General features: G+C 34.1%; 1 protein-coding gene across 1 annotated transcript in view; it reads left to right on the top strand.

Annotated features, from left to right (window-relative positions):
• The first annotated feature begins 12,015 nt into the window (after nt 1-12,015).
• Nucleotides 12,016-18,673, top strand: part of Mttp (microsomal triglyceride transfer protein) — a 48,499-nt gene continuing 41,841 nt past the window's right edge. The window contains exons 1-2 of the mRNA XM_076864679.2: nt 12,016-12,076; nt 18,032-18,219. Of these exons, the coding sequence (XP_076720794.2) occupies nt 12,016-12,076; nt 18,032-18,219 (249 nt within the window). The remainder of the gene's footprint in view (nt 12,077-18,031; nt 18,220-18,673) is intronic.

Below are 18,673 nucleotides of genomic sequence, written 5' to 3'. Positions count from 1 at the left end.
GCAAAACATCAGGTGATGTTTCATTGTTTGTACTACTTGACCTTATATAATCTTTTTGCTATATATAGACCAAGTCAACTGAGGGAGAAGCAAAACTCAATCCTGCGGATTGTCGTTTTCTATTTTTTTATTTGACCCTACTTCTAATAGGTGATTACTGTAAAATTTGAAGATTAAAAATGAGGTTTGAATCTTGGAATATAAGTTGGCCTTCTTAATATAGAAGGAACTCTGAAGTATTTTTCCCTTGATGTTTGAAGACATTTGAACGTGTTTAAGGCTTGAGTGAATAGAAAGTTAAATTCAGAATTTTAAGTTCTCTAAAATAATTTCAGTGTCTCTGAATTTAGTCACAAAACTGAAGTCACTCTTGCTTTAAATTCTCAAATTTATTTGAAAAACTAAGTGAGCTGTAATACAATTGTGAGTCCCTCTCAGTTTCTTTCTCATCTGAAATCTAAAAGATGTCTGTAACTGAACATTGGCAATGAAATCTGGATTCATTTTCTGATCTGTTAGTAGGGCATCTTTTTTCAGCTGCCTCCATATCGGGGCAAAGAGTAGCTGAGGGAGGATTAGTAATTGGATATGTAGCCCTTCACATGTAGGTCATTAAATTCAGGCTGGCACCGTGATGTGCCAGATCTTTCAACAGCTGTTCAGTTGCCTCTCTGGGATCTGTTTTATAAATAATTACACATTTTTTTAGAGGTAATACCTGACATCCTTAGATAATTAAAACAAAGTTTTGTAAGTCATTAAAAAGTCCTCATGTTTTAATAATGGAGTCAATTAATTTTTACTTGACCATTTAATTTGTAGTCTTATGGTCCAAATTTACAGGCCCTAGAATAATCCAAAGTGAGTACCAAAAAAGTATGAGCAAAAAAGAAAACAAAATTCAATTTAACCAAAGATTGAATCATATAAAAAGTTTAAGGTAAAATCGTTGGACATGAAACAATTCTCATTGATTTGTAAAATTCATGTTTATTTGATGTATTTGTCTAGTTCCATGCTTTTTTCTTAGTTCTGGTGGGACAAAAATAGCTAAATCATTATGTCCTTAAGTAATCCCTCCTCTAGTAGAAGAGCCAGAAGTAAATAAACAACGTAAAATACGCAACGTATTGGAGATATCTGTAGATGGAAAAGAGCAGCTAAATGTTTATTGAGACAAAGAACATAGTTTCAGAGATTGAGTGATTTTGCTCCATCTTGTAAAGTAAGTAGGAGTTTTCCTACTTACAGACTCAGGAAGGGAAAGGAATTTAATATACAGACACCAGTAAAAGAAAGACTTAAGTGGGTCACAGTTTTACACATGACTAAAAGCTGTGCATAGAGGGAAGAAGAAAGAAGAAAAATAACCCTAAGGATTTTTCTAATTTGGACAGCTGTAGAAATGTAATTCCATTAACTGGGTCATTAAGGGAACATTGGAAGAAAATTAGGTTTTAGAAAAAGTAGGCTGGTTTTGAATATGTGATTTCTGGTGAGTCTATAGGACATCTAAATAGAAACATTTAAAAATCAACAGCACATGTTTATAGTTTAAGCCAATATAAGAAGTTGTCCATGATTTACCAAGTCTATCAGGACTGGAAGGTAACAAATGAAAGGAGTCACAAGCCTGAGAGTGCACTGCCTCTTTAATCAGGATACAAGTTCCATTTCATAATGTGGGCATTATGACATTGGGCTTCAGGTTTTTTAAGATCAGTCAGATATCTGCATTTGTATGTGAAACTTGGTTGTAAGCGTTGGCAACTATTTTGTATGTTTTTTAAATACTAATCAACTATTATAGAAAATGATCAGGAGTTTTCTAAAGAAATTAAAAGTAGAACTTCCACACAATCCAGAAATCCCTTTTCTGTATGGATATCCAGAGGAAATGAAATCACTGCCTCATGCAGATATCTATACTTCCATGTTTATTGCAGCATTATGCACAATAGCCAAGATATGGAAACAACTTAAGTGTCAATTGATGAATGGATAAAGAAACTGCTAAATATATACAATGGAGTATTATTCAGCCCTAAAAAAATATGAGATCTTGTCATTTGCAACAACATAGATGAGGCTGGAGGACATGATCCTAATAAGCCAGCTGCAAAAATATAGTACTATTTCTCTTATAAGTTTTTTAAAATTCAAATACATGGATTAAAGCAATGGTTAACAGGAGTGATTGGGAGGTTGGGGGAGGAGAAAATGGGAAGAAAATAGGTCAGAACACAAAGTAACAGATATAAGGTGAATAGGTCTAGAGAGCTGATTTACAATGAATACTGGGTCATAAAATTATTCTGCATATGGGAATTATACTGAATAAGTAGATTTAGGCTGATTTTGTCACAGACACAACAGTAAAAATGGGTAACTATGGGAGATGATGGGTATGTTAACTTGCCTAACTGGGAATGTTTTTAACTGTCTATATGTATTCTATAACGTCATGTTGTATACTTTAAATATATACAATAAAATTTATGAAAAAAAGTATCTGCCGAGTTAACTACAAATCAATAAATAAATACAGAATAGTCTAAAGAAATCATATCTGTGGATCCCATTTAAACAATGGACAGCCAATGTATTAAATCGGACTGCAAATTGTAGAATAAGAAGGAGCTAAAATCAGAATTTTATCACATGATAATATGGTAGTAAATACAATTATGAGCTCCTCCATTATGTTTGGCCACATTGAGCAATCATTCCAAATTCTATTATTGTAAACCTACTTCTGATTTTTAAGTCTGAGAGTACTCTTCAGCTGGTTGAGAATGGGGAGGTGGAGGAATAGAATGACACTTGCAAGTACTTAACTTCACATGAAGAAAACCAAAAAGGAACCAATTTTAAACATGACTTAAAAGGCATCTATAAGGAACTATCAGCTTCTTACGTAAACTTCCTTCTATCTTCATTTTGACTGACTTCAAAAATCAAGTTTGAAATATATTTTAAAGTACCTCATCCTCTCAAGTAGTACATAAATACTGAAGAGTAGGAAGATGAGTAGGGAGACAGTGTAATATGAGAACTTCCTGAATATCCTCATAAAAGCAAGTAAAGCATCTAGAATAGCTAAAACTAAATAAATAACAAAAACATTATTAGACAATAGTTATAACTAGGTTAAAAAATCATTCTTAATAAATTTCAAAATATCGCCTTCTGTGTAGAAGGAAATAGGGGAACATAACAACGAACCTGAAAGCTTTGAGAATGGGAAAGCCTCCAAACTGCCAAATATTTGCTAAAAGCAAAGGAGACCAATATGGGATCAGCTGCAAAATGGGCAGGGAGTCTGGTGAACAAAAAGTTTAGGTCAATTGTAAAGGAATGAACAGAAAGTTTACATTTAATTAAATGAACACTTTACATTATTGTGGTAACGTAAAGTCTCTCAAAACCAGCAAATAGGAACTACATTCTTGGACAAAGTCCAACACCAAGGAGAAACTGCTAAAAGTAAAATCCTAACTGAATAGGATGAGGACAACAGAGGGCAAAGGAATAATGTGGGCCCACCCAAAAGTCAGACAGGAGAAAGGGTTCAAAAAATTGAGGTAAACATATGTCATAAAATACCAGAAAAAGAATCTGTAGGGGCTGCGGCTGTGGCCCAGTGGTAGAGCGTTTGCCTTGCATTGGTGAGGCACTGGGTTCGATCCTTAGCATCACATAAAAATAAACAAATAAATATATTGTGTCCATCTACAACTAAAATAATATTTTAAAAGAATCTGTAGAATCATAAAGCTATAAAACTCTTCTATACACCTTTCCTTCTTAAAATTACAAAATAACATTGGTTAAAAATAAGTCACAGAAAAGGATTCTGATTGAATTCTATTCAAAGTTGCTATAGTTAAACAAAGGTGGAGGGAACGATCAAGCAGAAAAAAAAAAGATGAAAACTATAACCCAATATTCCTAGAAAATTTTCAAAAATGTTAAACGATAGAAAATATGAAAGAACAAAAGACAATAACTCAAAATTACTCAAGAAAATATTTTATTAAAGAGGATAATAGAACTCAAAAAAGAATAAGAATATTAAAGGTACACATATATATTCAACATTGTATTGAAAATCCTACCCAGTGCAATAGGATAAGGCAATAAAGAGAAAAAATAAATAAAACTGTTTGCAGATGATAATATTCTCTATGTCAAAAAAATCCTACCAAACCCTTATTAAACAAATAAGCAATTATAGCAAACTCATGGGATACAAAGTTAAGATACAAAAGTCAATTCCTTTCCTATATATCATTAATACACAATTGGAACTTGGAAAATAACTAGATTATCTATCTATCTATATCTATATCTATATCTATCTATCTATCTATCTATATATATAAATCTGATATATATATCAGATTTATATATTGATATAAATCTGTTGTGGTTTGGAACATCCTTCCGAGACTCATGTGTTGAAGGCTTGGTCTGCAATGCAGCAATGTTCACAGGTGGGGCTTTGGGAAATAACTGGATTATGAGAGCTTTACCTTTATCAGTGGATTAATCCATTGAGGGATTTGCAACTGATGGTGCTATTGGGAAGTGGATACTAGTTGGAGGAAGTTGGTCACTGAGGGCATGACCCAGAATGGTATTTCTTGTCCCCAGCCCCGCTCTTTGCTTACCAGCTGTCATGGACTGAGCAGCTTTCCTCTACCATAATTATGGCCATGGCCCAAAGTGATAGAGTAAATGGAGCAAGCTGACCATGGAATGAAACCTCTGAAACCATGAGACAAAACAAATCCTCCTTTAAGTCTGTCCACCCTCAGGTATTAATGACAGCAACAAAAAAACTGTTTAAAATAAAATTTGACAAAGTTTATATAGAATATATATGAGGAAAGCTACAAAACTCCAAAGAAAGAAACCAAATGATATCTAAATTAAGATATATTATGTGTTTGTGGACTGGAAACTCAATATTCTTTAAAGCATAGCTACACCAAGAACACACCTAGTACCCCGATCTTGGTTTCTAATGACATTCTTCAATGGAAGGAACCAGAAATTCCTGAAGAAACAACTGATTCTTGGATCAGGGTAAAAATACACAAAATGAACAAGAAGAATAGGAATACTAAAAAAAAATCAAATCAATAAAACAAACACATGGATATAAGATATGGTCAAAGGAGCCAAAATGAAAGAATTCCTGATGGCTAAAAATGAAATAATTGTAGCAACAAATCAAAAGAGATAGTATTGGGTTATATCCCCAGGTATAAAATAAATATCCATGAGTTCATGCAAATATAAATGAATGGGAAAGAGAAGACACATATCTTTTACAGAAGCATTCCATATAATATTTATATCCATTTCCCCTCTTAAACAGGAGAAATAAAACTTTCCACCCTTAAATGTGGTATACACATGGCCTTTCCTTCTGAAAATCACATACAGTATGGAAAAAGAAGATGCAAAAGAAAAGCTTTGCGTGGGGAGATCTGATAACCCTGCTCAGCCAGGTGATGGAGGTCACCATAAATAGTAATAAATCATGTTGATAATATCTTCTTATCATAGGATGTGGTGGTGAATATGAAACTTTACCTCTGTAGCTTCCAGTCCCCAAAAACTTATAACCCTTGTCAAATCACAAGAAAAATATCCCAGAGTTCTATTGCATGAGCATCTTAGAAAATACTGATCAGTGTTCTTCACAATCAAGAGAAGCCTGAGGTTACTTGACAGCTAAATGTAATGTTGTATCCTGGATGCAATCTTGGAATAGGTAAAAAAAAAAACAAAAAACAAAAAAACAAATTAGAAAATAGCGGTAATCTAAGTAAAAAGGATTTGAATTAATAATAATGAATCAATATTGGTTTATTAACCTATCACATTATTTTAAAGATATTAACAATAGGAATAACAGGGTAGAGACCATATGGAAAATCTTTGTCACAACCTAGCAATTTTTCTGTAAATCTAAAATTTCTAGAAGCAATAAAATATATTTTAAAGTAACATAAGATAGAATGTGAGATACTATACATAAAGACAGAAGAGAAAATATAAACATAAATCACAAGTCCATCTCTCAAAAATAATAAAGTTTTTAGTCACTATTCTTCTAATTCTTTTTCTATACTCATATAAATGTACCTATGATTGAATAAGGCATGATCTCAAATGGCATCTGTATCTGCTATTTAGCAGTCTGCTCTCCAAGTATGTAAACATGTGTAAGCATAATTGTACAGTATTATTTTAAATGGCTACATGTTGAATTGATGTATCATAATTTATTTAACTACTTCTTGTCATCAAATATCATAGGATCCAAATTTTCACTATACCACAAAATGTGATGTAATTATTTCTTGCATATTTTTAAATTGGGTTCAACCCCACAAGACCTTTTTATTAGTTTCAAGAATCTATGTGTTTTCCCACATTATTTACCACTTTTTTGTTCTTTCTTGAATCTCAGATTCCAGATGGAATCACTTTTTTTCTGATTGAAGTGGATTCTCTTAAAGATAAATTATAGAGGTATGGTTGCACATTCTCTGGAAATACCTTTACTTCAACTTTATGTTTAAGAGATGTATTTACAGAACATACAATACTATGATGATGATTACTGATAACTGATAATTGTCAATCGATAATCATTTTCTCAGCACATTAAAAATATTATAATGTCTTCTAGTTTTCATTGTTACTGTTAATAAATTAGCAGTTGTACGATTCTCTTCTTCCTTTAAGGTAATCTGTCTTCTCTATCTGGTTCCTTTAAATATCTTCCCTTTCTGTCTGGTATTCTGTGCTTTCATTATGATGTGTCTACATGTGGATTTCTTTTTAATGATCCTACTTGAGGTCTATTGAGCCTCTTGCATCTGTAGATTAGTGTCTGTGGTGGGCAGAAAAAATGGCTCCCCTAGGATGTCCATGTCTTAATTCCCAGAACCTGTGAATATCCATGTTAAGACTACATATGAAATTATGGGTCCTAATCAGCTTACCAAGATAGATTTTCCTGGATGATCCAGGTGGACTCAATATCATCAAAAGTGTTTGTAAAGTAGAATAGGAAGACTACAGAGGTGGTCAGAATGGTAAGGACTTTACCCTCCTTTTGCTGGTTTTGAAGAGGAGAAACAGGGCCATGAGCCAGGGAGTGCAGGTGGCTTCTAAAAATTGTAAAGGAGAAGAAAACAGATTCTCCCCCAAAGTCTCAAGAAAGGGATGCACCCTGCCAACACCTGGACTTCAACCCACTGAGACCATTATTAGATTGCTGACTTCCGGGACTTCAAAACAATAAATATAAAGTTTTAAGTCAGTAATTTTATAGTAATTTGTTAGGCAACTACAGAGAACTACCACAGTACTTTTCAATAGTTCTGGGAAATTCTTCAAATAGTCTCATCAAATATTATTTTCACCCTATTCATACTCTCTCTATATTATGTATTTCCTGACCCCTTTTTAATACTTTGAATCTCTTTATTTTGATGTTACTCAAAAATAATTCGCTTCTATTTCAACTTCAATTAAACTCATATTTTATACATATATATTAATAATTAAGTCATAAGCATAATTATATTAAGTGCAAGTTTAAAAGAAAATCACATTTATTTTTTCCCCTAGGCTCTGAAATTTTGGTGTTTAAGAATTCCAATGAAATTATTTTGATCAAAATTTAAATTTTATTCTCTTTACAGTAGTCTACCGAAAGTGCTTCTATCAATTTTCTCCTTTTAAGTGCTAGCAACTCAGTTTTGAATGGCCAAAGATAATTGTTAAGGTAGAGTCCTCTTAGGCTGACTAACTTGATGCATAAGGATTTTGTGATTGTTGTCAAATATGTGTGGATATGTATGTGTATGATAGGGTCAAGTTTGCTTAATAATTCTATCTTGAAACAAATGACTATATTTTTTGAAGTTTTAATTACAAATATCTCCTACCTAAGTCTAAATTTGACTTTTAAGTTAAGGTGTTTAATGAGTATTGTCTCAAAGACAGCTCTTGAACAACACCTATTAAAACAGTGTATTTATTCTTCCATGATTTTACCTTGGTACAAATTTACCTTGGTATAAATTAATTTATACCAAGATAAAATCATATTATAAGAATATTGTTAACCTAACCAAAAAAAATGGATGGCATTAGAGCAGATTATACTAAGTGAAGTTAGCCAATCCCTAAAAAACAAATGCCGAATGTCTTCTTTGATATAAGGAGGGCAACTCAAAACAGAGCAGGGAGGAAGAGCATGAGAAGAAGATTACCATTAAGCAGGGATGAGAGGTGGGAGGGAATGGGAGAGAGAAGGGGAATTGCAAGAAGATGGAAGGAGACCCTCATTGTTATACAAAATTACATATAAGAGGATGTGAGGGGAAAGGGAAAAAAGAGAGAGAGAAATAAGTTACAGTAGATGGGATACAGAGAGATGATGGGAGGAGAGGGGAGGGGAGGGGAGGGGAAGGAGATAGGAAGGGGATAGGAAAGGCAGCAGAATACAACAGACACTAGTATGGCAATATGTATAAACGTGGCTGTATAACTAATGTGATCCTGCAATCTGTACACGTGGGAAAAATGAGAATTCATACCACATTTGAATCAAATGTATGATATATGATATGTCAAGATCATTGTAATGTTTTGAGCAACCAATAAAAAAAAGAAATGCTAAAAAAAAATACTTTTCAGAATTCTTTCAAAATTCTAAGTCCATTATCAAACTGAAATTTTATTACTAGACTAAACCATTATGATCTTTTAGGGAAATATCCTCCTAAAATTTTGTTTTTAACAATGTTATGTTTGTAAGAACAAAGCAAAGTATTCTGATGATGACTCTCTTCTCATATAGTGATCCCACATCCTGACTTACTATATCAGTATCTAGTGGGGCAATATACTTCCTTTCAACCTTTAGTGGGTAAAGTTCATGTATCTTCTAATCTGCAAATGTAAGTTAACCCCTGTTAATAACCTATGAAACTACAGAAACACAACTGCACTTTGGAATTAGTCGTCCTTCTTTATTTCATAGTGTTCTTATTTATCAAGGCAAAGTGGTAGTACAGCAAATAGTTCATTGTCATGTTCTACCAAAGGAATTTCACAGTAATAGCATTGTTTTAAAATGTATTTTATGATTTTTCCTGACTAGTACAAATCAGTTTTTCCCCTGTATTGTCAGCCTGGATCATCTAATCACAAAAATCAAGTGCTCCATGAGCTTCCATATACAATTGTGATGGACTTACTAAAAAGACAGTTCCTAATAATAATTTCATGGCATGCATAAGAAATTAATTTTTTTCCACTTCTCACCTTTAATGGTTTTAAATAAAGAAGAGTATTGGATCTAAGTTTTAAGGTTTGTTTTCTTATATTCTTTAAAATGCTTTACTAAATTAATCTGAGTCTAGTTTTTCTGATATGTAAGATGATTATTATGAGATATATTATAAAAAATGTAAATCACTTAACATAGTGTATCGTATGTAGTTATTGTTCCACAGACAGCAACTCTTGTGATTTTTATACTGTTCTGGACATCTGCCCTGCCTCACATGCCATGTAAAATAGCCAGTGAGTTTTAGGAAGTACCTTCAACACATATTGTAGAGCTTTTGCTCTGCTTGATCAACAGAGCAACAGAAGAGGATGCTTCTTTGGTCCAGAGTTCATTCAATATGGAAAGGATTTGAGATTCTTATTTCATCTTGGTGAAGCAATCACAGGAATTCTTTTCTCAAATGTCTGTGTAAAAAGAAAAGTTCATATGCAAAATATAAAAGGGTGATATTATTTTTAACCAATAGAAGCAGGCTTATTTGAATATCCCATGTTGAAACAACTCTAGTACAATGACAGGCACTTTCTAGTGGAAATCAAATGCTCAAATGGAACAGCAGTTATTTTATTAGGCAATAGTGATATGCCTTTTATTGGTTGGACTCTGATAAACTCCTGACAACAGACAGTACTTTACCCGAAGAGACACGTATCATGAAACATAGTCTAACAACGAATTTTAAAAGTCTATTTCACTATGAGTCTCAAATGAAAATACAAAAGACAATTCTTATAGAATCAAATAAGAAGGAAACTAGTTCTTAACTTAAATAAATGTGGAAGTAAAACTTAGGTGACTATAATGGCTTCATATCCCTATGAAAATAATATGGAAATTGTGGGAACATTTAGAAACCTGTTCAAATGGAAAGCGAAGAGCACTTTCACATTATCTTGTGTTGGTAATCCCTTTTGTTCATAATACTTTTATTTTCTCAGCAAAGTTATTTTTTCTAAGAATGAAGGAAAGGGTGAGGGGTTGGACATAGGAAAGACAATAGAATGAACTGGACACAACTTTCCTATGTTCACATATGAATACACAACCAGTGAAACTCTACTCCACGTACAACCACAAGAATGGGATGGTGATTAGAATTAGTTATACTCCATGTATGTATAACATGTCAAAAAACATTCTACTGTCATGAATATCTAAAAAGGACAAGTAAAAAAAAAAAAAAAAGAAACAAGTTTGATAGTCTCTACTTTAAGGACCTCACAGGGGGAAAGAAAAAAAAAAAGTGGCCTTTTCTGTTAAATCCCAGGATAACTTAGCATTTAGAGCTTTAAAGAGATACTCTTAATCAAACAACTTATTTTTTTGTTTTATTTTATATAAAACTGATGATAGTATATAAATTTCTACTCTTTATAGATGATAACACAAAGAATTTTCATTTTTTATTCCTTACATGAAAATATACTTTAGAGATTTCTAAATTTTGTATTTATTTTGTGGTCCCATTAAGTCTGCTGTCTTTTCCCTAGTTGTCGGAAAGATTAAAACGTAAGGTTTTGAAAGGAATCAGGGTATATTTAAGAATCCGTTTTATATTGAAACATGGTCCTAAGTATTTTCAAGTACACTGAAATGACACTTCACCAGCAACCCTCCCCTTCTTCCATGCCACTTCAGTTTAGTAGGTTTTGTTCATGTCAGTTCTTTCTCATGGGAGATTTCAAGGACAAAGGTTGGTTCAGCTAGCATGGCCTTAGCCATACCAGATTATGTGCTTTAATTCTAGAGAAATCTCCTAATTAATATTCTGTAGCAAAATGGCTGAGAACTATGATTTGCTCTTTGAATCTCTTCCTAGAAATGAAATTCAGAAAGCTAATCAATCAGTCTGGGAACTCATAGAAGTATGTCTTCCCTTAGATACAAATAGAGGTGTATCATGACCTACTCATTGGCCTACTAGCCCATTAATGATGGACAACACCTATTTGCCCCAACCCGCTATAGTTTCACAAACAAGGAGAATCATCTCTGTTTTAGGAATGAAAGTTCTGTTTAATGTTATTTTAAAGCAATTGGCAGTGGCACATCTTAGTCTAAATTTAAATTCTAATATTCAGGATGGTTTTTAATAATGGCATACAAATAATACAAAAACTTTCAAAATGACCATAGAAGACATTAAAATTCAGTTAGGTTTATCTGGGATTGAGAACTCTTGCCACCCTCCCACATAAAGTGGTGAAATGTGAATATAGGCAGTTAATATTATAGACATGATGATGACTATGTATTGGGCAGAAAAATATCACCACCATTTTCTTGGAATGTCTCTCAGTACTTCTGTGTTTGTAGGAAGGTAGACTGGCCTGGTTTAGCTCTCAAATTATAAACTTTCTAGATTTTCCATAGGGAGTAAAAAAATAAATAAATAAAAAGAGCAAGAGGCTAAAAACTACAGCCCACCTACGTTTAATCATTAATAATGAGCCCTTTGGTGAACCTAGGTCTGATTTTGGAGTTTGGAATCTGACCTTTCCCCAAAGATAAACATTATTGTCACAGGTTCTGAGGAGAGTCACTCCCTTGCTGCCTGCCATCTGAAGAGTCCACTTCTCAGTGACTCCTTGCTCAGGACTGGATGCAGTAGAGAGTAGCTGGTCAATATGATTCTTCTTGCTGTGCTTTTTCTTTGCTTCATTTCCTCATATTCAGCTTCTGTTAAAGGTAAGTTTGTGTTGTCTTTTGCTAAACTTTGATTTTGGTCTTTGGGGAGAAAGTGTGTGTGTGTGTGTGTGTGTGTAGTGAATGAGTTCCTAACAAAACTATCTTTAAAGCTGTGTGATTTTGGAATGTTCGTGAAAGCAAGACTAGGTTGATATGAAAACTAAATTCAACTTTCTTCCTCCATTTTCCTTTTCATTTTAGTCTTTCTTACCAGTGGGTTTCTAGCTTCAGTTTCTCATTCCGGGTCTATTTTTAAAAGAGGGGGAAAAGAAGCTAGCTATTGTTACCCATGGCTGTTGGTAAAGCTGAATGCAACTCCCTTCATTTGAATTGTAAAACAGGATTTAAAAAACCTCCAGTACTTAAATTTCCTTCTAGTTGCTTAGCAATGTGACATCAAGAAGAATTAGATCCAATGAAAAAGGCATTTGATTTGCCAAAGAATTATGAATGAAATGGTAATGCATGTGTTTAACCCATTACCATTCAAAAGTGCTAGAATAATCACAGTTGGTGAATTAAGAAAATAAAACTACATGATATGAGTTTAAGAAATAAGACTTATCTTTGGAAAAATAGTGTAGTGAGTTAGTTTTTATTTTAAGATGAAATTAAGTTATAAATTGATACCCCCAGAAAAAGCAGGAGGAAAAAAAATCCATATTTTTTGAGAAATGGTTTCAAAGAGCTGTATAAAATGTATTAATATGGAAACTTATTTTAAATCAGATAGATTATAAACTCCTTGACTTTCTGAATGTTGCTCTGTATAAAATTGTCACTTTTTAGAGACTTAAGACACACTGTTAAAACATGTCCCTCTAACAAACCACTTAACAGGGACCCACTTATAAAACTACTTACTCTAAGAAATTGATACAAAACAACTCTTTGGTAAACTTTTAATATCTGTTTGGGATAATGTGGCTTTTGATTATAAAGCGAAATCTGTATCAACATTTTTTTATGCAGGAAATTTCCCGGAGAAAAAATGGCAAAAAAGAGAAGAGGACTAAAAGTCAACTATTTCACCTAAACAAATTATAGATAATTAAAGATAAATCAGTTACACCAGTTTCTAAACTGTATTTAAAGATAGTCCTTACTTAAATAAAAAAAATAATAAGAAGAAAAAAGTGGTGATTTGTAAATAATATCTGAGAATTATTAGCATACTATTTTACTGCCAAACTCTAGAATATTTGAAGTATGAATGATACAAATATCATAATATCAAACCTAATATCATGATAGTTTTGAGAAAAATAATGGTGGACTTCTCTAATTTCTATTCTATAAACTAGGAAATTACAAATGCATTTATAAAGTATTTAAACACATATACATGCATAGACACATATACACCCAACAGCACACAGGGAAAATGTAGTTTAGAACATGACAGATAGTTTGCTGTGTACAAGCTCAGTGGCAAATCCAGATTTTAGAACCTGAAACTTAAGCAATTTAGAGTCCATCTTTGAGAAAAGATTACAAAACTATCTTGTTTTTTCAAGGGACACTGAAAAAGATAAGGAATGTGTACACATCACTAGGGTCCCCTTCCAAAGTCCTGGAAGGAGCCTTTAAGCTTAACTGGTTGCTAAGTGCACATTGCTTATTCCAAATATCACAAATAAAAAGGACTTGTTATTTCTACTTGCATGGAATGACCTTCAGTATTATAGTACCATGATTTCATTATAGATTCTTTGCTTTCATAATGATTTACATCTAACCAGCAAGCTATCTCAAAATTAGGCCATTCTAAATGTTGGAATCCCGTGCATCACCTCAAAACTCATTTCTATTTTAAATTACCAATACAACTATTTAGTAATTTCTAAACTCTGAGTGGATGTTGAGGGCAGATTGGCACAAGAAGAGAATGGAGGAGAGGGCTGGGATTAAGATATTAGTAGAAGAGAGAGTCTATGTGATTTGTTGTGTCTGAACTTTCTTAAAGACTCAAATTTTCCCTACTTTTTAGGGGAAGAGGTACTGGGATCAAACCCAGGGGCACTCTACCAGTGACCTATGTCCCCAATCCTTATTATTTTTTTTATGTTGAGATAGGGTCTGGCTAAATTTCATAAGGTCTCAGTAAATTGCTGAGGCTGGCCAATTTATGATCCTTCTGCCTCAGCCTCCTGAGTCTGGGGATTACAGGTGTGAGCCACGGTACCCAGCCTTCCTACTTTTTCATAATTATACTTTGCAATAGTGGGTCTGTTCTCAATATTATATTTGGGTGTTCTCTATATAACACTTTTTTACTTTCTGTTTAATTTTGCCACCACCTTTAACCTGAATGGTTCCTTCACTTTCAGTCTTCTCTCAGCCTAGCCCTACCCTTACTTTTTGGTCTGTTTACATGAATCATCTTTCTTTTTTTTTTTCTTTTTTACTACTGACCTTATAGTTCTGTGTTGGATCTCACACTCCATCGCCTCCCATCCTTTCCATCATTGCCCAGCTCCTCACACCTCAATTTAGATTACCCCTGCTTTGTCTCCACGCTTAAGCCAATTAGCGGTGCTATTTATTTGACCTAAGTTTTATGAATGAGTACAGTATTTTAAAATATTTTTTTAAGCTTTCCAAACTAAGAGTTTGTTGCTCTTCAGTCTCTTAAACACTCTAAATGCACTTGAAGGGGCAAATTGAACAGATACTGACTCCTTTTTTTTGACTCAGCTTAGTTTTACTTTTGGTTTCACAAACATCAGTTCCCAAAAAAAGGCCATTGTGCATATTCTGAAGAGCAAATACCCTAAAAAAGGAAACTAAGTCAATAATCTAACATGCCTCCGATTCCCAGTGTTTCCAGACCTCTGAATAACATAACAGAGAAAGAGGCAGGGATCACAGACAGAATACTAGGGCACACTAATTATTTGAACCATGTTAGGCTTTTGAAGCATTAGGCAAAAGAACAACATGTTAGGCCTGCTGAAGGCAGTAGGAAAAAACCTTTGGGTCAACAGGGCTCTTTTTTCCCCTGTGCTTTATTCTCTTCAAGTCATAATCAAGGATTGATCTATTGTTCCCTTTTGTGTTCCATTGAACAGTAAAATAAAAGTAAGGAAAAAAAATGAACCACATAATAGTTGTGAAAGCTTTGAAATTTAAGATAGACTACCTTCCTCCAATTTTTTCGTAGTTATTTTAATCAGAAGTCACCTTCATGTAGACCACAAACTTTGATTTCAGTTGAATTTGAATATTAAAAGTCTGCAGTATATCTAGTTTATTGGGTCACACTTGGACCTGGCTTTTGTCAGCTTTCCCATAGTGCTTACCTTTTAGAATTGCTGTGAGGATTAGATGACAAAAACATATATTTATTTCCTTTATGTCCTATGTGGAATTTATTAGGTGTCATTAAAAAAAATGTTTAAAATAAATAAATAAATAAAAGAAGCTTCCTATTTTCTCCAGCCAAAATCTCTTTCCCGGACTCAATGCCAGTGTTTGCAGAATCCCCAGTTAAAATGTAGAAGAGCAGAGATGGGATGCTGGAGGGATCATCTCCTTCAAGGTTTTTCCTGACTCTCTCTGCCTTCTGTATCTCAGATCTCAGATCCCCAACTTGATGTTTGGACAGTCTGGTTTTGTATGGACACACTTAGATACCTACTCTTACACCTCCTTTATCCACCTCTTGATTCCTATTAAATTCTTGTCTTCTTTCTTTGAAACTTCATCAGATGATGTGATACCTGAAACCTAAAACTAGGTCACCACGGAAACTGTCTGGCAAGCTTTCTGTCTCAGCTCTGAGTCAAACTCCAAGTGTATGCAGATGTCCTCCCTGGCCTCCCTGACACCATAGGGCCCTATCTGACTCATCTCTTTCTGCTGTGTTTTTCATTTGCTTGGTTGCAGTTCTTGTAACCTCCAGGCCAGTCCTGTATCACACTGCAGGGATCCTGCTCCAGGCCTCTGCACTTGCTACCTGTGCAGAGGGAATGGGGAATCCAAGTGGAAGTGGAGCAGGGCAAACTCTTCCCATAGTTCTCCATGTGGATAGCCTAAAGCCTTCACTTTCCCACAGAGGTCCTTCCCTCAGCATCCCCATTCCCTTTTGGGTTTCAGTTTTTTTCATTAGCCTTTCTAACATAGTATATCAATTGCTCCTGTGCTTATTTTTGTTTTACTACTCATCTCCCCCTCATTGGGATGTAAATCCATGAGGGTAGAAATTTTGTATCCTTGTTAGTTTGTACAGCCCCAGAGTCCAGAAAATTGCCTACCATCCAGCAGGAACTCAGTACACCCTTGTTCAATGAATGAGTGAATTTCTATCTCACTCCCTAGAAATGGAAAATAATTCAATCTAAAGTTTCCAACGTCTATAGTATAAGCAAGAACATGGTCTCTAGGGCTAGATGACTAAGGTTCAAATTATGTCTCCACAGCTAATTACCTGGGGAACCTTGGGTAAATTGTAAAATCTCTGAGTTGCTCAGTGTCCACATTTGGAAAATGAGTAATGCTAGTGCTCAACACAATAGATTTTTATGTCCATACACGAAAACTAGAGACAATATATTTTGACCATTTTTTTTCTCCAGGCAATACGTGCTTTAGTGGGTAGTGGAGCCAGAGGAATAGTTTGTTACTGTGTAGATGGTAAGGGCTCTTCAGAGGCCTTCTTAATTTTTTTTGGTTTTTGAAAAAAATTTTACTTCCTTTTTCAGCAATCTCAATTTTGATGTAGCTACTCCCCTCTCTTTCCTGCCCCTCCCTCCATACATACAGTTCTTCAGGAAGAAAAGTGATGACTGCCTGTTATAGTTAACTTGGTAATAATGTAACCTCATTAGTCCTAAGGAGAAAATATACTGAATTTTTCTTGATAATCTCTTGAGACCCATTCATAGAAAATATACCCACCCAAAATTATATGACTATAAACTCCAAGTCATCTCTGGAGAAGGCTTACTTGCTCCTTCTTTACATTTCTTGGGGATAAATTAAATTGAAGTGGAAATGTTCCATATGTCAGTTTCTTGGCCCACAATACTGATGTATGTGTGCACTCTGTGATATTAACTGGCCCCTGGTGGAGTTAGAGATGTAGCTCAGTGGTAAATGGCTTCCTAACATACATTAGGTCCTAGGTTCAGTCCCCAGTACTAAATTCATATAAGTAAATAAAAAATTGCCCCTGGTCCAATTTAAGCCTATGCCAGGACTTTATGTAGTAAAAAATCACTTTATTTCAGTAAAGCTAATTTAAATTTATTTAGTTGTAGTCTTAAAATGTACTTTTGTATGGGGCCCGGGGTTGTAGCTCAGTGGTAGAGCACTTGCCTTGCCTGCATGAAGCCCTGGGTTCAATCCTCAGTGCCACATGAAAAAAAAAATAAATAAATAAAGATTTTTTGAAAAGTACCTTTGTACTAAAAGTTTACTAAGTAAATTAATAAAGTACATGGGGCTTGTTTTTTAAATAGCAAAGATATCCAAATTAAAGAAATGCCCTTCTAACTACTTTGGCATTCAACTGTTGGCATTAAAAATATGGAAATTACAAATGGTTCTTATTAATTATAAATAATTTTTAATAAATATATCAAGTGACTCCTATTAATTAATTTAGCTCATGTTACATAATAAGAAACAATACAATGGCATTTTCTTAAAAAAATGTTCTTTTGTTCAACCAGATTAATATTTGGATAACCTGATAATTGACAAGAGGTACAAACTAAGGTTTTCTGAAACGGGAATTTGGGTTTTTGGTTGTCTTATTTATATTTTCTAAGCCACTGATCTCACACAGGTGAAGGAGCAGGACCATTTTTGCTTCAGCAGATAAGTATCTTAGTAAGTACTAAGCCCCCAGTGAGTCCCAGTGAGCTAGAGGAAGATACTGGTGTTAAGTCATTATGTTCCCTGGCCTAACAGCTGTCTTACAGATTGACTTGTGTCACTCTCTTTATGCAGGTCACACAACTGGTCTCTCATTAAATAATGACCGGCTGTATAAGCTCACCTACTCCACTGAAGTTTTCCTCGATGGGGGTAAAGGAAAACTCCAAGATAGCGTGGGCTACCGAATCTCTTCCAATGTGGATGTTGTCCTACTGTGGAGGAACCCTGATGGTGATGATGACCAACTGATCCAAATCACAGTGAGCAGTTTCTGCTAAAAACAACACACACACACACACACACACACACACAAACACACGGATTAGATGTCAACAAAGTCTTTTGAGAAATGTACCATTTGATAGCACTTGTGTTGTACTCTTCATTACATAACTATTTTGTTTGTTATTTTTCTCTAAAATTGGTATTAGATTCACAGTTTTGAAGTTTTTGCTGATCAAAAGTGATCTTATTTTTCCAAATTGATGATGCGGGTACTATATGCTTGTGGGCAACTGAAGTGTTATGTCCAATTCTGTATATTAATCAGACATTAAACTGGAATCCATTCAAAATGTTCTTGGAGTGAGGGATCTACAGTCCATATCATGTGAAAAACAATTGAGACTACTCAAAGTGAAAAGTAAGATATATTAGGAGATTCTTGATTTAACAAAAGGAATCACCAGTGAGGGAGTACAGCTGTTTTGCATT

Source organism: Callospermophilus lateralis, chromosome 8 (assembly GCF_048772815.1).
Source record: "Callospermophilus lateralis isolate mCalLat2 chromosome 8, mCalLat2.hap1, whole genome shotgun sequence".
NCBI lineage: Eukaryota > Metazoa > Chordata > Mammalia > Rodentia > Sciuridae > Callospermophilus > Callospermophilus lateralis.
This window is presented reverse-complemented; position numbering and strand designations above follow the sequence as displayed.